General features: G+C 33.5%; 9 protein-coding genes across 9 annotated transcripts; 4 read left to right on the top strand and 5 right to left on the bottom strand.

Annotated features, from left to right (window-relative positions):
* Position 1: 1 nt before the first annotated feature.
* On the bottom strand, positions 2 to 849 carry CTA6 (Cta6p). The gene has a single exon (XM_020221217.1). It carries the CDS (start codon positions 779 to 781, stop codon positions 35 to 37), a length of 747 nt encoding a protein of 248 aa, XP_020077304.1. The 5' UTR covers positions 782 to 849; the 3' UTR covers positions 2 to 34.
* A 98-nt stretch (positions 850 to 947) lies between these two features.
* On the bottom strand, positions 948 to 5399 carry HYPBUDRAFT_152821 (DNA-directed RNA polymerase III core subunit). Its single transcript, XM_020221216.1, has one exon. It carries the CDS (start codon positions 5369 to 5371, stop codon positions 1001 to 1003), a length of 4371 nt encoding a protein of 1456 aa, XP_020077303.1. The 5' UTR covers positions 5372 to 5399; the 3' UTR covers positions 948 to 1000.
* Positions 5400 to 5416: 17 nt separating this feature from the next.
* Positions 5417 to 5920, top strand: HYPBUDRAFT_11350 (proteasome regulatory particle lid subunit; the record flags this gene model as incomplete). The annotated part of the gene is made up of 2 exons (XM_020218971.1): positions 5417 to 5421; positions 5643 to 5920. 2 exons carry the CDS (start codon positions 5417 to 5419, stop codon positions 5878 to 5880), a joined length of 243 nt encoding a protein of 80 aa, XP_020077302.1. The 3' UTR covers positions 5881 to 5920.
* Positions 5921 to 5959: 39 nt separating this feature from the next.
* Positions 5960 to 7346, bottom strand: RPT5 (proteasome regulatory particle base subunit). The gene has a single exon (XM_020221215.1). It carries the CDS (start codon positions 7281 to 7283, stop codon positions 6000 to 6002), a length of 1284 nt encoding a protein of 427 aa, XP_020077301.1. The 5' UTR covers positions 7284 to 7346; the 3' UTR covers positions 5960 to 5999.
* A 555-nt stretch (positions 7347 to 7901) lies between these two features.
* On the top strand, positions 7902 to 9674 carry HYPBUDRAFT_98153 (metal cation transporter; the record flags this gene model as incomplete). The annotated part of the gene is made up of 1 exon (XM_020224006.1): positions 7902 to 9674. A coding segment is annotated over one exon (1773 nt), but the record flags the coding sequence as incomplete, so codon positions are not given.
* Positions 9675 to 9822: 148 nt separating this feature from the next.
* Positions 9823 to 10815, top strand: HYPBUDRAFT_203454 (putative signal sequence-binding GTPase). Its single transcript, XM_020223031.1, has one exon. The coding sequence runs from the start codon at positions 9883 to 9885 to the stop codon at positions 10711 to 10713; it is 831 nt and encodes a 276-aa protein (XP_020077299.1). The 5' UTR covers positions 9823 to 9882; the 3' UTR covers positions 10714 to 10815.
* Positions 10816 to 11678: 863 nt separating this feature from the next.
* HYPBUDRAFT_108328 (RuvB family ATP-dependent DNA helicase pontin) lies at positions 11679 to 13052 on the top strand (the record flags this gene model as incomplete). The annotated part of the gene is made up of 1 exon (XM_020218624.1): positions 11679 to 13052. One exon carries the CDS (start codon positions 11679 to 11681, stop codon positions 13050 to 13052), a length of 1374 nt encoding a protein of 457 aa, XP_020077298.1.
* Positions 13053 to 13157: 105 nt separating this feature from the next.
* HYPBUDRAFT_138580 (syntaxin-binding protein) lies at positions 13158 to 15248 on the bottom strand (the record flags this gene model as incomplete). Its single annotated transcript, XM_020219682.1, has 2 exons — positions 15062 to 15248; positions 13158 to 15007 (listed from the first exon to the last, which is right to left on the bottom strand). Exons 1-2 carry the CDS (start codon positions 15102 to 15104, stop codon positions 13158 to 13160), a joined length of 1893 nt encoding a protein of 630 aa, XP_020077297.1. The 5' UTR covers positions 15105 to 15248.
* A 1079-nt stretch (positions 15249 to 16327) lies between these two features.
* Positions 16328 to 17677, bottom strand: CZF1 (Zn(II)2Cys6 transcription factor CZRF1). Its single transcript, XM_020221214.1, has one exon. It carries the CDS (start codon positions 17479 to 17481, stop codon positions 16504 to 16506), a length of 978 nt encoding a protein of 325 aa, XP_020077296.1. The 5' UTR covers positions 17482 to 17677; the 3' UTR covers positions 16328 to 16503.
* Positions 17678 to 19728: the final 2051 nt, after the last annotated feature.

The raw sequence follows: 19728 nt of genomic DNA, 5'->3' as shown, positions 1-19728 counted from the left end.
TGTAAATACACAAATTAATTATTCTTAGGAAACACTATCTAACAATTCTTGTAATTGGTGTCTGTAGGTTCTTGTCGGTGGACAACTGTCTAGTTCGGCCCACTCGAGGAGTCTGTACCGAGTATATTGATTGTCCTTGTTGATGGTGAAACAGTTGATTGGCCCCGGGTTGTTGAGGAGTATGGTGAGACTGGACCTGAGCCTGGGAAGTAGATCCACTGGGTAAATTAGACTTAAGAATAAATGTATTGTTTCCTGGGCCCAAGTAATCAGAAGCAGATGTAATAGAAAGATCGCCTGCGTTTATACTATTACTTGTTATGTCTGATGGAGCCAACATATGATTAATTGCATTCTCGGTAGCATATCCGTTTGAAAGAAACTCATTCAACGCTAAAGTATCTGAAGTGGTCAACTCATCCATAGGATTTGTCAGCTTGGTGTTAATAGACTTCAAGATTGTTTTATCTGACTGTTTATGTAACGAGCTTGATTCCTTAATGAATTTATCATATATCCCTAAATCAGTCCACACTTTTTCTTTTAATAAACTTCTGTTCTTATAAACTTTTGCGCCAAAAGTTGATGAATTTATTGGAATACCACCATCCTCTTCATCTTCTAGTAGGAATTGGGGAAATAGACTCGAGGTGGCCTCGAACAAACCTTGTGTATCGATATCATCAAATGGTATTGGATCATCTTGCCATTTCTCCATATAAAGAACTTGATTAAGATCGTCCATATGAACGTAAGTAAATGTTGAGTCTCTATATGACATTATAGAGGACTCGTATTTGAGCTTTGTATCTGATAGTTGAATGTAATTCACTTCTAACTCAATCGTGCTGCTCGTTGTTGCTTCTTTTCATATAATGGTTTTTTTGTTTTTTTAGTTTTCACAAATCGGTGCACCCTGCTGCGAAATTACGAATTTTTAAACATATGACTTATTTATATTAATATTTACTATGATACCATTATTATACAATTATATATATTATGCAGCAGCTGAGACTTCACATAAGCCTTCAAACAAAGTTGGTTTAGGTTTGAAACGATTCTTATCATAGTTTGAAGTCTTAACTAATTTGAATGCACCAGTACCAATACTCATGGTTTGACCTAAAATGATACATTCAGAAACACCTTCGATTTGATCCATCTTCATGTAGAAAGATGCATCGAATAAATGATCAGTGGTTTTTTCGAAAGATGCCAATTGTAATACAGAGTCCCTCATTTTACTTAAACCAAATCTTGTAATACCAAGAACTTCACCTTTATAAGTCATGACATCACCCAACAATTGAATATGACGAGGATCAACACTCATACCATGACCACTCATGGTATTATCGATTTCTCTGACAATAGATGACCTAGCGGCCTCAATACCCAAAACTTCGTATATTTCAAGAACATGATTGGTAGTAGTTTGCTCTCCGACAATACCGTCGGTACACATAACATCTTTCAAACCATAACCTTCAACTAACAATTCTCTCTTATTATCATCTTTGATATTAATAACTGCACGAGAAATATTTGGGAACCCCTTGATGACGATATCTGGCAATTGTCTCTTTAATTGTTGCATTCTGAAAAACAAGGAGTTATTTGCGTCAGAACTCTTATAATCAGATGACAAAGTCTTAGCCAAACTTTCACTCTTTGACTCACGAAGAGTTACCAAGACATTAATTTTATCTTTACCAGTAATAGAAACGTCACTTTGTGAGATTTTCAATTTTGGTGCGTTTACAATGGCATGAGCAATACTATCAATTGAGAGTTCTAATTGTAATTTTTCAATTGTCTTCATATCAATTTTAAGAGATAAGTATGCCATTTCATTTTTATAAACATCTTCAATATAGTATGCAACATCTTTTAATGTGGTCTTCTCAACTCTACCCTTAACCACACGAGCAGCAATTTCATCTTCACTGTTAACTAAAACAGAATTGATAATTGGTGTCGAGATAACTTTAGAAGCATTGATAATTTCCTTAATACGAGGAACACCCAAAGTAACATTCATAGAGGCAACACCGGCAAAATGGAAAGTCTTTAAAGTCATTTGAGTACCTGGTTCCCCAATAGAATGAGCACCAATAGCACCAACTGCAGTACCTGGTTCAACCTTAGCTTTAGAATATTTCAACATACATTGTTTCAAAAATGCTTCTATTGACTTTGATGAAATCTTCAAAAGTTGGTTGACAGCATTTACTTGTAGGTCTTCGTCATCGATTATCATGTTGTCTTCTGAAGGTTTTGTAAAGAATGGCTTCAAAAATTTACGTTCACGGATTTGAGCAAGTTGAGTAGCCTTCTTTGTAGTAAATTCCCTGATAGATTTATAGAATGAACGTTCTGCATCGTGCTGGTCAATATATTCAATTTTATCAGAGTCCTCTAAAGGCACAATCTTACCAACATTATCATATCTAACTAACGCTTCTTCCGAAGGAACTAAAATCGAATCTACCAATTCTATTATTTCATATGGTAAAAGACCAATTTCGTTTTTATCAAAAGTCACATTAAAAGCATGATCCCACTCACGGGCAAAATTAACAGGTTTTGCATCACCTTCCATATCGAAAGGATCTAAACCATCATCACCATAAGTGAATTGAACAATACCATTTGAAGAATTACGAACAGTGTTATCATATTGAGCAGATAAATCTTCTAAGGACTTCATCAATCTTCTAGACATATAACCGGTTTCTGCTGTCTTAACGGCAGTATCAACTAAACCTTCTCTACCAGAAATAGCGTGAAACAAGAATTCTGGTGGGGTTAAACCGCTGAAGAAAGAGTTACGAACAAAACCCTTTGATTGAGGAGTTTTAGAATTTTTAGTGAAATGAGGTAAAGATCTGTCTTGGAAACCATCTGGAACTCTGTTCCCAGAAATAATTTGTTGACCAACGACAGCCACCATTTGTGAAACATTCAAGGTAGACCCTTTAGAACCACAGGTTGCCATAATCAATGGAGCATTTAAAGAGTCTAACTCTTTGATACACACATCCCCGACTTGCTCTCTAACCTTGGATAACAAACCACCGATTTTGGCTTCTAAAGTTTGTTCTTCATTACAACCAGGTTGAGTTTCTAATTTACCTCTATTATATAAATCAATCAATTCATCACACTTAAGATAAGCTGCTTCGACCATCAATTCTTTTTTCTTTTTCAAATCACTACCAGGAGTCACATCATTGATACCAATGGAAAACCCTCTATTACCGAGATATCTGGCACATAATTTGGCCATACGATTCATTGCAATGGCTGCTGCGTCAGGTCCATAATCACGCAATATGGTATAGAATACTGAATGCTTTTTACCATCACCTAAAGTAGATTTATCCATGACACCACTTAAAATGTTTGAGCCTCGGATAATGACATAACCATCGTTAGGTGACATTTCATTTGGTAACCCTTTTGGAGGAGGAATATAAGTTTTGTTTTTAGCGTCTAGATTAATAACGACGTTTGATCTCTTGTTTGGTTTAATTAATAAGGAGAATACTTGTTTACCAGTCCACAACATAACAGGTTTGAAGATGGTTGGAGGTGGTATGTCAAATTGAACATCAGCGTCAGACATCATGGACAACAATTGGACCAAACTAGCTCTGTCAAAAAAGGAGTCTTTATGGGAAATAAGATATGAACCCGTAATGAAATCTTGAGTAGCTGCAATGATTGGTTCACCAGATTTTGGGGTAAGCAAGTTATTTTTGACACCCATTAAATTGATAGCTTCAGCTCTTGCCTCTTCAGTTTGAGGAACATGCAAATTCATTTCATCACCATCAAAATCAGCATTATATGGAGTACATACACATTCATTGAGACGGAAAGTTCTCCAAGGTCTGATCTTTGCGTAATGTGATAAAATGGATAATCTATGTAAAGAGGGTTGTCTATTAAATAAAACGACATCACCATCTTCGATATGTCTTTCAACAACATCACCGATTTGTAAATTTTTGGATAATTTAGCACGATCACCAAATCTTAAATTTCTTTTAGCAACTTCATTCTGTCTCATAAGGTAATTAGCACCAGGATGAACATTGGGACCATTTAAAATTAATTTTTGTAGTTTTGACTTGTTGTAACGGGTACATTTCTCTGGATAAGTTAAAACTTTAGCGACACGATCTGGAACAGCCACTTCATCAATTCGTAAATTAGGATCAGGAGAGATAACAGTTCTACCTGAAAAATCAACTCTTTTACCCGATAAATTACCTCTGAAACGACCTTGTTTACCTTTTAATCTTTGACAAAACCCTCTTATTGGTTTTGCGGCTTTGGAACCACCACCACCAGCACTTGGGAGTAGCGCAGGATTAGCTGAATCTGAATTTATATACATGGCTACCGATAATTGCAAATAATCCCACTGTTCCATTAAATTATTGATTGAAATACCCTTTTCGATACCGGCTTTGATCAAAGATGAAGTCCAAACAACCTCAGTTAATTTGACCGTTAAATCATCTTCATTGGATTGGGCATCCATCATAACTGATGGTCTGATACAAACAGGCGGAGCAGGTAAATATCTCCATATATATGTTTCAGGTCTACCACCTCTTGCCGGATCTATCCCGAATAATTCACAATCGGAAGGAGAAATTTGTTTGAAAAGGTTTAAAACTTTCAAAGGATTTAAATCATCATGAACTCTTTTAATAAATTTTTCTAATTCTGGATTTCTTAAAAACACTTCGTCAAATTCTTTATCCCAAAGTTCTTTTTCAGGAGTGGCCTTTTTACCAATCCAACGGAAAGTATCATGAACAATTTTAAGTGCAGCTGGACCTGCACCACTTGCTGCCTTTTTAACAACCCCATTCACATGATTACATTTCAAACATCTTCTTTGTTTTTTACATTGTTCCAATACTTTTTTCAATATCTTCATTCTTCTTAAATTATCAATATTTGGCCTTCTTAAATCATTTAAAAAGCTTCTCTTGGACTGTTCGTCCAAAAGAACTGCTGAACAACTCTTACAAATTGACTGAAGAACTTGAATAATGGCTTTAAAATATCCCACATGGAAAACAGGTAATGCAAGTCTTATATGACCAAAATGACCATGACATGATGCCAAGTTCCCAAAACAAGTGGCACATTCTCCCGAATTAGAAGAAACACCCATTTTAGTATCCAAAGCACCACCAACTTTAGCCGATCTATTCTTCTCTAAATCATATAAATCTCTAGTTTGAACCTCCACTTCGGATTGTGCAACGATATCTTTAGCAGAAAGAGCCCCAAACTCGAGACCCTTGATGCACTTGGGAGCAACATCAACAACAACCTCTTTCATAGCGGCTTTGAAGGAGACAGTCAGACTTGATACCGAATTGATTTGATGATGTTTTAAAAGGAAAAAAAAATCAAAAAAATCGATTTTGTGAATTAAATGAAAAAAAAAAAAAGTTTTTGAGCAGAGCACCTTATACCTCCCAGTGCGGGTCACGTGCCGCGGTAGCAGCAGCCTCGATTGCCTCGTTGAAAAAAGAATTGAGATTATGAAAAGATAATCTTTTATGGTGGCAACAACTACTTTAACGGAAAGCCAATTTTACAATGTCCAGTCAACCAGGTGCTCAGCAGCCAACTGTTGAAGAATCAGAGAAAAAAGTTATTAAAACATTAGAGGAAGATGATGAATTTGAAGATTTCCCAGAAGATACTAAATGGACAAATGAGTCTAATCCCCAACTTTCGTCAGCCAATTTATGGGAAGAAGATTGGGATGATGATGATAATCAAGATGATTTCTCTAAGAAGTTGAGAGATGAATTAAAGAAATCACAAAAATTATCTAATTGAAAAATAGCTTTCAAAATAGTGTATATTAGTATTACAAAAGATAAATTGCATAAAAATTTCTACAAGAGATACATTAAATGTAGACGTGAATTTAAATTTTTTTTATTATACATGATATATTAAGCATAGAAGTTTACTGATTTTGATTTTCTAGCTTGAACTTCACCAATTGCTTCCACAAAATCTTCGTGTTTAATGATTGATTTACCATTTCTCAATGCAATCATACCACCCTCCACGGTAACCGCTTTTAATTGGGCACCATTGAATTCATCGGTGGATCTGGCTAATTCTCTCCAATTGATTGAGCTATTATCACAATTTAATTGTCTGGCATGAATTTTTAAAACTGATTCTCTTGCTTCTTCTGAAGGTAATGGGAATTCAATTTTTCTATCTAATCTACCCGATCTTAATAATGCAGGATCTAAAGTATCAACTCTATTGGTGGCGGCCAAAACTTTAACACGATCATCAGAACCAAAACCATCTAATTGATTTAATAATTCCAACATAGTTCTTTGAACTTCACGATCCCCACTTTTATCAGAATCAAATCTTTTAGTACCAATAGCATCTAATTCATCAATGAAAATAATGGTGGGAGCCTTTTCTTTGGCTAAGGCAAAAGCATCACGAACTAATTTAGCCCCATCACCAATAAACATTTGAACTAATTGAGGAGCCGCTAATTTTAAAAAAGTTGCTCCTGATTGTGCTGCACAAGCTCTAGCTAATAAAGTTTTACCAGTACCTGGAGGACCGTACATTAATGCACCTTTTGGTGGTTTAATGCCTAAATTTTTAAATTTATCCGATTGTTTCATTGGTAATACAACTGCTTCAATTAATTCTTCAATTTGTTTATCTAATCCACCAATATCAGTATAATCTTCAGTTGGTTTTTCGTCAACCTCCATAGCTTTAACTCTTGAATCATACTCGGATGGTAAAGTATCTAAAATTAAATAAGAATCTTTATTAACCCCAATCAAATCATTTGGTTTCAAATTACTTGGATCAACTAATCCAATTAATGGAAGAAAAATGGTTTGTCTAGTAGAAGTCTTTATAACGGCCGATTTCCCTGATCTTGTTGCATCAACATCAACGTTTGCCCCTTGTTCACTGGCCTCTTTCTCTGCTTCTAAATCTAATAATTCAACCACATTTCCCACTAAATATGGTAATTGCTTATTATTATTGATTTTTTCTTGATTATCTTTAATTCTTTCAGTCATAACCGATCTTTCGTGAGATAATCTCTGAGATTCGGATCTCATCACTTTGATATCATTATCCAATAGCTTTGTTCTGTTTATAATATCCGAAGTTGCTGAATTCAAAATTTCTTGATCTATCATATCATCTTGGTTATTTTCTAATTCCTCCAAAGTAGACATCCTGTTATATAATTATTTGTGTTCGTTCCCTCTGTCCAACCAGTATTGGTATATAAGATAAATATGATGCAATTGTCAAAAGTAATTGGGTTCTATGAATTGATTCTATTCAATGATAGTTGTCGCTCTCTTGCCACTCAAAAAAAAATATCTGAAAAAAGAATTCATATAAAGTACTGCACTTTCCAGTGGAAAGTTGGTCCGGTACACGCTCCCTTCAAACACGTATAGAAGTAGTTATCAGTGTTGATATTCTTCAAGTAAACTCTTTTTTCACATTAACATTACATGTCTGCTACTCACAACCACGGACGCTCCCATTCGCATGCCCGGGGCCGCTCGGTCCAGCCAATGTTGGACGACGAGTATCTGTTCAACCAGTCTTTTTCATTTGGCTCCGGTCAAATGCAAAATGATCTTGAACCGTCCCATACCCATTCCCATACGGATACCCATACGGATACCCATACGGATACCCATTCCCATTCCCATACGAACAGCCATTCTCATACTCACGAGCCAATAAAGAATCCATTTGTAACCAATTCACTGATCAGCGACATATATGCGTCTTCTAAACAAGAAGTATTGGATTCAGATACCTCCAAAGTTAGCAAATTCTTAGGTACTCTACCTGTCCTTTTGGCCTTCCCCAGTATAATATTGGCTGCAAGTCTAGCGTATACGCCTTCGACATACTCAACTTCCTCAATAATCAATTTGATAGCCTTACTGATTCTTTTATCAAGCTTATTTTTAGGATTAACTAAAACTTTACTACAATTTCATATAATCTCCTTACCACAACAAGAGTCAGCTCCCTCGTCATCAAATACTATGTATCTACTTGTATCCATAGCAATGGTTTATTCGACTGCTCATTTACTTTCAGTTAATCGATTATCAGTGCTTTTCCTTGGTTTGTTTTTGAATCAATTTAATGCTTATACGGTTATTTCATTCATATTTGATTTTTATAATAACAAAAGTACAATCCCTGTTATTGGATATTTGGTGGTTGGAATCTCATTTAGACTTTTGTATAAAAAACTAGCTTTATCTTCCATCTCAAAAGCCTTAAACTTGGATTATCTGATTTTATTGATCACTGGATTGATTTCCTCCGTTGTCTTGGCTTTTGCTGAGAATTTAAGCTTGGTCATGATTGGTCTTAATGTTGCTGCATCCTTGGTTTTCATCATATCTTTACCCGATAGTTTTTTGAAATTAAGATCAAATCCAATCATTTTATCATTATTTTCCACTTCTTTGGAGTTCATTGTTTTATCAAACTCAATAAGTCCATTTCACCTAATAGTAAATGTTGTCACTCCGATTGTTATAAAACCAGATCGTTCAATCTTGGTCCATGTGGACGACTCGGTAGTTTCAAGTAATTCAGGTCAAGGGTCAATATTGAAAGAACTATTAGGACATTCCGATACTAGGGCCATCTTTAATTTTTTACTTTTGAACACTACATTCATGTTTGTTCAATTATTATATTCTTTCAGATCAAAGTCGTTAGGGTTATTATCAGATTCTCTTCATATGGCATTAGATTGCACGTCGCTTGCCTTAGGTTTAGTTGCTGGAATCTTACTGAAATATCCCATCAATCCTAATGGTAAGTTCCCCTTTGGTTTAAAACATTTTGAGATTTTGGCTGGTTTTACTAATGGTACCTTACTCATAGGTATTTCAGGAAGTATAGTTTTTGAAGCTATTGGGAGATTATTTAACCCTGTATCATTACAAAAGACAAATGAATTGATTATTGTTTCATTTTTAGGTCTCTTGGTCAATTTGGTGGGTATATTTGCTTTCAACCATGGCCATGATCATGGCGGTCACAGTCATGGTCACAGCCATAGTCATAGTCATAGTCATAGCCATAGTCATGGTGAGGACCATCATGAAGATGGTATGAATGATAATATGAAAGGTATCTTCTTGCACATATTAGCAGATACGCTCGGATCTGTTGGTGTTGTACTATCCACCATACTTATTAAATACTTCAAATGGGAAGGATTTGATCCGGTTGCATCTATTATAATAGCAGTGCTTATCTTTTTATCGGCTGTACCATTAATAAAATCTACTGCTTCGACCTTGTTATTAAAACTAAGCTCCGATAAAGAGTCGAGATTGAGATCAGTGTTGAATGACGTGGTTACAATAAAAGGTATCAAATCTTTCACAACCCCACGATTCTGGCCTTCGAATGACGAACTGATTTTGAATGGTTATATCCATATTCAAATATATCGAGGCGAGAATGGTTCCTATATTAAAAGACAAGTTGAAAAATCTTTTCAACAAGAAAACATCAACGTCATGATCCAACTAGAGAACGACTATGATGACTGTTGGTGCAGATCCAATTCGGGTTCTAAAAACAAAAGCTTTTAAAGCTGTATTTATAAACTCTCTTGTATACTAGAAATAAACCTCCGTACATTTTTTCATTGTGATTGTCTCTCTTCATTTAGATTGGTCAAAGCACACGACCAGACCTCAATGCTCATCTTGTATTATAAATTGATTTTCTCTTTGAAAAACCTTTAAAATACCTCTGATAAGTAATCTCACAAGCATGTCTCGAGTTGGGGTATTAGCATTAGGTCCAGCAGGTGTTGGTAAATCCACATTTTGTAATTCCATAATAGCACATATGCAATCTATAGGGCGTCGAGCTCATATAGTTAATTTAGATCCAGCAGCAGAGGCAACTGAATTTGAATTTACAATTGATATTAGAGATTTAATTTCATTACAAGATGTAATGGAAGAAATGGATTTAGGTCCAAACGGTGCATTGATATATTGTTTTGAATTCTTATTGAATAATTTAGATTGGTTGGATGAAGAAATTGGAGATTATAATGATGAATATTTAATTTTTGACTGTCCTGGTCAAATTGAACTATATACCCATATTCCAGTATTACCAACAATTGTTAAACATTTGCAAACCACTCTTAATTTTAATCTTTGTGCAACCTATTTATTAGAAGCACCTTTTGTTATAGATCGTTCCAAATTTTTCTCTGGAGCTTTAAGTGCAATGTCAGCCATGATTCTATTAGAGTTACCCCATATTAATATTTTATCAAAGATTGATTTAATTAAAAATGAAGTTTCTAAAAAGCAATTAAAAAAATTTTTAAATCCTGATCCTTTATTATTGAGTTCTGCCCATCCTGAAAAAGAAGTTAATCCAAAATTTACTAGATTAAATAAAGCAATAGCAAATTTAGTTGATGATTTTGGAATGGTTCAATTTTTACCTCTAGACTGTTCAAAAGATAGCGAATCTGTGGCTACCATTTTAAGTTATATTGATGACGTGACTCAATGGTCAGAAAGTCAAGAACCGAAAGAACCAAAAGATGAAGAATTCGAAGTTGATCCAGATTTTGATTAACCGATTTTGTGCTTTAATGACTCTTCACCTTTGTATATTATACTTGTATTTTAAATCAACCTTATTCACCTTATCATTTTGTAAGTATTAGTAAATTATTATCATTTTCAAATTTACGAAAACATCGTTATTCCATAGCAATAGCACCATATGTAACACTGACGGATCACCATCTCTTAAAGTTCTTCGATACTAGATATATGTTCAAGAAAATAAATTAAAACGAAGGAAAAAGAAAAGAAAACAAACGTGCTGACATATGTCACTAGGGCGATCAATACCTGTCTTTCTCTTTCAGGTATAGAAGTCTTCAAAGTCTAAATCCGAGTTCGACAATACTTGTACATAATGGATATCTGTATTGGTATTTACCGAACGGTGATGCATGAGCAACCCTTGACGTTTAGGGTAAATCCGCAATCTTCGTATGTAAGTGCCGAATTGTCACCGTCTTATGAGCTTGACACATTATTTTTATCTGTACGTAGCTTCTACTGCAGAAATGAAAAATGTCTGCATCTCTCGAGCTATTGGTCCTGAATAGTACCCGGGATTAAGTAGTCATCTTTTCCATGATGGAAGTACTGACTCGTTAGAAGGGTACTTGAGCATTCGCACTGCTTTCAAGCTCAAAACTTTTTTCATCCAGATACTCTTGCTATCGAACGGTTCAAGTCGGGCAATCAAAATAGAGTCAAGCACCTCCAGGATTTTGTGTACCCGAGTAACCTTAAAAGTGAATTAAACTCATCACGGTACTAAAGGGTCCTGAAATTTTTCAAAATTGCGAAATCTCAAGTTTATCAGTCAAACATCCGTACCGTTGAAAGCATCTTAAAATGTACGGATGTTTTTTGCTGGATCTTAGAAGGGAAAAAAAAAAAACCGAAAAAAAAATAGAAAATGAAAGAAGATACAAGGTTAGCATTACTTTTCACAATTCAATCGGTGGTTTAACATAAAATATGGTTCAAATCAACGAAGTCAAGGACACACAAACCAGGGAAAGCAGGACTGCTGCCCATACACATATCAAAGGGTTGGGTTTGGATGAACATGGGATTGCCAAAAAAGTTGAAGGAGGATTTGTTGGTCAATCAGACGCCAGAGAAGCCTGTGGTATTATAGTAGACCTAATTAAATCGAAAAAAATGAGTGGTAAGGCTATACTATTAGCTGGTGCTCCAGGTACCGGTAAAACAGCTTTAGCATTGGCCGTTTCACAAGAATTAGGACCAAAAGTACCATTTTGCCCAATTGTCGGTTCTGAATTATTTTCGGCTGAAGTTAAGAAAACAGCTGCATTAATGGAAAATTTTAGAAGAGCAATTGGATTAAGAATCAAAGAAACTAAAGAAGTCTATGAAGGTGAAGTAACTGAATTAACTCCGGAAGAAGCTGAAAATCCATTAGGTGGATATGGTAAAACTATTAGTCATGTAATTGTTGGTTTAAAAACTGCTAAAGGTACTAAGAGTTTAAGATTAGACCCAAGTATTTATGAAAGTATTCAAAAGGAAAGAGTTACTCCTGGTGATGTTATATATATCGAAGCCAATACTGGTGCTGTTAAAAGAGTTGGTAGATCTGATGCTTATGCCACTGAATTTGATTTAGAAGCTGAAGAATACGTTCCATTACCTAAAGGTGAAGTTCATAAAAAGAAGGAAATTGTTCAAGATGTTACATTACATGATTTAGATGTTGCTAATGCAAGACCTCAAGGTGGACAAGATGTTTTATCAATGATGGGACAATTATTAAAACCAAGAAAAACTGAAATAACTGATAAATTAAGATCAGAAGTTAATAAAGTAGTTTCAAAATATATTGATCAAGGGGTTGCTGAATTAATTCCAGGTGTTTTATTCATTGATGAAGTTAATATGTTGGATATTGAAATTTTCACTTATTTAAATAGAGCATTAGAAAGTGCTATAGCTCCAATTGTTGTTTTAGCTTCGAATCGTGGTATGACAACTATTAGAGGTACTGATGATGATACTAAATCTCCTCATGGATGTCCACCAGATTTAATTGATAGATTATTGATTGTTAGAACATTACCATATAATCAAGAAGAAATTAAAACAATTATTTCTAAAAGAGCTTCATTAGAAGGATTATATATTAATCCAAGTGCTTTAGAAAAACTCGCCATCCATGGTGTTACCAATTCATTGCGTTATGCTTTACAATTATTAGCACCAGCTGGTGTTTTAGCTAAGACTGCTAATCGTAATGAAATCACTAATGAAGATATTGAGGAATGTGAATTATTATTCTTAGATTCACGTCGTTCAATTAAAATTTTAGAAGAAAGCAAAGGTTATCTTTAATTGAAAACAAATTCGAAAATAATATAAAAAAAAAAGAAAGGAAAAAATAATTTTACTATTAATAAATAGTGAATAACATTGTAGTATTAGTTATGTAATATACGTTTATTCCAAACTACCTAAATTTGAAATTTCATTTAAAAATTCATTTGCAGTAACAATATCAGTACTACCATATATGATTGATTTTTTAGTTCTATTTGGTTGATTTGACCATTCAGTTAAATTTTGATATTCCAAATAATTACCACCACCAATTACGAAAACAATGGATTCTGAATAAGATTGTCTTTTAGGAGGTTTCGAATGGCCACCTCTTGATTTAGGATCTAGATATAAATAGTCATCAGTTAATTGAATGGAATTATTTGAAGCATTATTAGGATCCATTATTGCTTCCACAACATTAGTTATTGGTAAATTTTGTTTATCAGGTAATAATTTTTTCAAACCAGTTGCTAAAGAACTTAAACCTTCAGTAATTCTACCTTCAGTTAACCCGTATAATTTAGACGATAACCCATTAAATAGAGCTGAATTATCTTCTAAAGAAGACGTATGATTAGTATTATCAGTCAAAGAGATGTTTTTAGATAAATTTAAAATTTCTTTGAATTTCAAGATATAATTAAACCCATTCATATTAAGATCAGGATATTTTGAAGAAAAAATTTCTTTACATTGATTTATGAATTGTGAAGATAAGTTATCACATAAAAGATTCAAAATTAAGAAAGTTCTTAATTTATCAATTGAGTTATCCTTTTTAGAATCAGTTTTCAAGATTTCTAAAAATTGATTTTGAATTTTTGGATCATTAAAATTTTGTTCAATTTCAAAGAATTTATCCAAAGATTTAGCTTCTAATTCTTTTAATAAGGAAGCTAAAACATCCATATGCATATCTAAAGTAGTTTTTCTAGCGGTCAATTCTGGCAAAGCATCAACTGCTTGTTGAATATTAGTAGTATTATTTGAATTAGGGTCAATATCTTGTAAAGATGTTATACCGGTTCTATTAGTTAATTCTTGAGCATCTTTTTTATAAAGTTGAAGTTCAGTATCAGCACTTTCAACTGCATCGGGGAAAGGTAATTGAGAATTTTTATTCCAAAAAAAATCTTTTGGATCGACGTCATAACTTTTAGTTTTATCATCGTTAATTTTAATTGTATTTCTTTTCAATTCAAAGACATCACTCACCATACATTGGTAAATCCAAGAGTGGGAAAACATTGATGCTAAGTCAATATTTCTATCTAAAATTATTAATACTGGTCTTTGTTGAATTGATTGATAATTTCTTGAATTACTTAAATAATCTCTTAGTTTTGAATCTAATTGTCCTGATACTAATTCTGCAGGACCATTTCTTGGACATCTTATGATTGGTATATTACCTAAAGTAATTATTGTAGCTAATAATCCATCAGCAATTTTATCAGCTATTTTATGAATTTCATCTTCATTAGTTGAAGGATTATTAAATTTTGAAAAAATTAATGGAGAATCTAATGAGAATAAATTGGGTTCAGTTACTATAAAATCTAAATATTGGTCATAAACTTGTTTAATCTTATTTGATTTCCCAGAAAGTGATACTCTTTTAGCAAATTCTTCTAATAATTCTCGATTCAAGGTAGAAGTAAAGTTGATGTAAAAATCTTCATATTTGTCATTATTTAAATCATCAATAATTAATAAGATATTCTCAATTGTTGGTTCAACAAAGTAAATTACTGGGACATCTGGCAATGGTGATCTTCTACTACTAATCAACGGATGAATTGTGATTCCGCACCTTAAAAGATCATTCACCCTCAACACTGACGATATTATAGCTCTTGATTTTTGATCTAAAATCAATACTTTCCAAATTATTTCTTCATTCTTCGACGCTAATGTTAAATCAGCAGTTCCTTCTTTATTCAAATGGAGCATCCGCTCCAAATTGCCTGTTCAAAAAGTTAGTTGCCATTCGACCCCACTTCCATCTTCGTCTCACATACCTATCTGCCTGTCTCTCAAACTCAATTCTGTAGTGCTGGACATCCTTGATACTTTCTCTAACGGCTATCTTTGACCTGTTGGCCAGTTTGTTTTTTTTTCCACCTCGAGTCGTAGCAAAAGCTTACCTCCGTACACCCATTGCCTCCGTACCTCCCCCAGAGTTCACACCCGTACCTTTTGTGTTTAAAATCTCTTGTTTTTGTTTTTCCTTACTCCATTTCTACGCACTACGGTTCCTTATAAGGAACTACTTAGCACAACGGCTACCACGACAACTTGTCTTTGCTAAAAAACGAACAAACAAACAAACCAAAAAAAAAAAAAAAAAAAAAAAATTGATCTTTTTCTCGTTCAGCATACGGTGTATCTTGTTTTCCTACTGAGATTGGGGTCTTATACGACTTTGAGTGAGTTCAAGGGATGGTTCTGTGCTTGTTCTCTGTTCTCTGTTGAAGGTGTCGCTGGGGTTAACTAGGGTTTGATTCTGCCGCTGTTGTTTGGGTTAATTAATGAATGGTACNCTCATCTATAAACAGGAAGTAAGAGGCAAGAGGTAGTATGGAGAGATTGCAAAAAACTAAAAAAAGAAAAAGAAAAAAAAAAAAAAACGTCTAAAATAAACAACAATACTTGCAAAAAAACAGATAAATATATACAGTATAGTACAACCGGAGGGATTTTTTTTTAGTTCGTGAAACGGTCCATTAAATGTTTTCATTTGTGAGTTTGATCTATTAATTCATCTGTTTAAGGATGAATTCCAGTTCTTTGAGAAAATGACCAAGAACATTGTTTTTTTTTTTTGTTTGATCTTTTAAAAATGAAGAATACCAATTATCTATGTTGAAACATCTATAATGTATCCATCAATTGAATAACCTTGGTGTTACTTATACTTTAGGGCAATGACTTGATAATGTTGGAGTAAGTACGACAGCCTAAATTTTTAATGCGCTGCGCTAGTTTAATGTTGTGTTTTTTGTTTTTCTAACAGGTTTATTTTCATTATATTGTTATCCTTTTCAGTTTTGGATTTCTTAGTGGGTTGAATTTCCTATTTTTGAAGCAATTCAATTTTTAATGCCTCAATTTTTCGTTTTGTTGTCCTTTTAGTTATTGGTGTTTGGTTGTGTGATTTATATGGTTGATGTTAAACAATGACGTAACCAATGATTACTTGCTAATAAAAGAACTGAAGAAATGTGTTGATGATAACGACTCGATGATAATCAATTGATGATAATGAATTGATGATAATAAAATAGGATAATGGACTAATGATAATAGAATGAAATAATGGATTGATTATAATGGAAAGAATGACAAAAAAACATTATGATACTAACCCAAGATGAAAATGAAATATAATGAATAATCAACTGAGACATTAATGTGGTTACTCTTAAAAAAAAAGTAATGAAGCACCTCATAAAGTACTGTTTCACTTACTCTTGTATTCCACAATACCTCTCAATACTTTAATTTTCCCATAAATTTCATGATCAATCATATTTTCCTCATTTTTGACATCTTTGGGTTTATTTTTATGTTCAGTACCTGGCTTGGGCCATGTACATGTTAATCCTAATCGATTACATTCAGTACACTTTGGTCGAGTCTCACAACAACGTTTCTTTCTTTGTCTACAAGTAAGACACCCCATTCTTGATCGTTTAGTAACGGGTTTGGCTCCCAATATTTTCCCTGGTAAATCATTTGTAGCCTTAATTGATGATTTTCTGGATCTAGAACCTCGACTTGATGATGATGAAGTTGATGATCTTCTACCTTGTGGAAGTGGTATTGAAGATTGTTGATTTAAGGGAAGTGAATTTGCAATTATACCTGGTCCTCCTGGTAATTGAGGAGGTACTTGAGGAGCGTATTTAGTTTGATTTTGTTGATATGAAAAAGGCTGTTGACCTTGGGAAAATCCGGTATTATTCGAAGATTGAAATTGATTAAATTGGTCCCATTGATCGGTTGGAGGTATATTATTCATGGTTGGAAATACCGGCACTGACATCTGTGGTAATTGATATGGTTGACTAGATACAAAAGTATTTTGTTGGGCCTGTTGAGATTGTTGAGGATTTGGTTGTAAAGGATCTAAAGAGTGTAAAGCAGGTTGAGCTTGAGCTTGAGGTTGAGGCTGAGGTTGTTGATGTTGTTGAATTGGCTGCATATCATTATTCGAAGTGGGAAATGGATGTGGTTGTATGTATGGAAACTGATTTTGGTTTGAAGTGGAGGATCTGTTCGGTATTGAATTTGATGTAGGAGGAGTGGAAGAAGTTGAGTGGGATGAAGATTGGTTTAGAGCATAAGTAGATGCATGGGGTAAATTTGAAGATTGCTGACCAGTACTATTGGAAGCACTGTTTGGTAAAGAAGATGAAGCACTATTTGGGAATGACATTGTATATTCAGTTACTGAATTCGATTTATTAAAAGTTGGAGAATCAACAGTTTTGGGAGGTATGCTATTATTATCAGTCCAAGTTGAGTCTTTCCACAGCTTCATAACAGAATTTAATCAAAGCAATTAAGTAATTCAAAATGAAAACAAGGGAATATTCAAATCTTTGACTGCTGTTATTGTTGGGAACAGAAAAGTTTTTTTTTTTCCTATTGCTTAATTGATTATTAATTGGAAAAATAGGAACTAAAAAGTATAACTTTAATCAAGAATTCGAAGGAATTTGATTCTTATATATAATGATTGCAATGCTAAAATAATGATTGTTCTTCTGCAGAAAGCTTTCGGATATTAGTCTGCTTCTTCTTATTTTTGGGATGAATACAGATTAGATGAGAAAAAGAAAAAAACAGAAAATAATAAAGTTGACAGATATCTAAAGTATCAAGCTAGTACTAAGCAATTTAAATGATTTCATAAACGTACTGACAAAACTTCAGACACCGAAATGAAACAGAAGGAAGGACAACACAAAAAAAATTAAAATTAAAAATAAAATGAAAGAACAAAAATCAGATTTAAAGTACAGGGCAAGTGTAACGACAGACACGTAAGATGAATTTTGTTGACTCTGATAAGTGGTCAATTGGACAAGGTATTCAAAATGCGTTTGAAGGATTGAAATTGATAACTTTTCGAAGAAGGCTTTTCGACTAAATTCGATATACTCGAAAGCTTTATGGATATTCCCTATGGATTGAATTGACTGAAATTATTGAAGTTCAAGTCGTTTTTCTCTTTCAGTTGACCAATACTTGTAATCAAGATGTGAAGAAAAAGAAAAGAAGAAGTAAGTAACAGAAGCAAGAGAATCGAAACACTGACAGAAAAAGAAGGAATGAAGAACAACAAAAAAAAAAAAAAAAAAAAAAAAAAAAAAAAAAAAAAAAAAAAAAAAAAAAAAAAAAAGATAATTGAATTATAGAAACAAAATATAATTTTGGACAATTAGATCTGTTAAATTTAGTGAAATGTGTCTCAGGTTCTGTGTAATTCTTGTATTATTTTTATTCAAGTCCTGACTTGTCTACTTAACTATTTATTTCGGTTTCCCCGTCGAATGATGAAGTTTTGCGAATTTATCAAGACCAGTTTGATGACCGGACAGAAGACTTGACAGGACGGAAATTTAGCTGAAGACGAATTCAAAGATAGTTTGAAGGACGGTATACAATAACACCGAATAGAACCAGATGAAAAACGGACACGGACAAAAACAAAGAAAAAAGAAAAAACAACAAATATAAAATAAAAAAAAAAATAAAAAAAAAAAGAAAAAGTGTGTGAATGACAGAGGGATAGAAATGCTAAGAGGAAGAGGCTTGTCACACCACTGGATAGTGAATATTTAAGAGGAGGAGCATCAATTGGGTACAGCAGCCAATCTCTACCGCTAAAACGAGGCGACCAGGTACAACTGAATAAAAAGACAAACAGTAGGGAAAATCCGAAGTGTACAATTGATAACAGAAATCGGGGAGTATCAAGAGAATAGACAATCACACAATTGTAACTCCAAATTTGGGAGAATTGTCGATTCCAAAAACGATTCCAAAACCAAGTTTCAGAAAACGATTTCAAAAATGAAAAAAAACAAAAAAAAAAAAGTTTCAAAAACAAGTAAAGTAAAGCAAAACCAGTGTTAAAATCACAACTTGGAATACTAACCCAATTGTTGAAGAAAGGAAAAACTACAACCAAAACTAAAAAAATGCCAAAAGCAAGATGTCCAAAAAATTAAAACGAAAAAGTTGGTAGGAGGGAGTGAGAAAGAACGAACAAACCAAAAAAAAAAAAAAAAAAAAAAAAAAAAAAAAACGAAAAAAAAGAAACTGCTGTACCGGGCCAATTCAACAAAACGAAATAAAAAAATACAACAAAAAAATACAAAAAAAAAAAAAAAACATTACAAAATAAAAAGGCCAATTATGTAATTCCCAGTACTTAGATAATACTGATCAGAAAAGCCTTTTTTGACGGCAATTGAACAACCAAGATAATCTCAACAGAACATGTAGATCCGGAAGCAAAATAAGCATATACTTAATATAGAAACTGTAGAGAAAACTGTAGAGTTTTTTGTCTATTATTATTCTATGTTTTGTTTGTTCCACCTTGCGTTGTTCTATAGAACAACTTTAGCCAAATAAGCTTTCAATAGGAGATTGTACTTAGCCTGGGGGAGAG

Source organism: Hyphopichia burtonii, assembly GCF_001661395.1.
Source record: "Hyphopichia burtonii NRRL Y-1933 unplaced genomic scaffold HYPBUscaffold_3, whole genome shotgun sequence".
NCBI classification, from domain to species: domain Eukaryota; kingdom Fungi; phylum Ascomycota; class Pichiomycetes; order Serinales; family Debaryomycetaceae; genus Hyphopichia; species Hyphopichia burtonii.
This window is presented reverse-complemented; position numbering and strand designations above follow the sequence as displayed.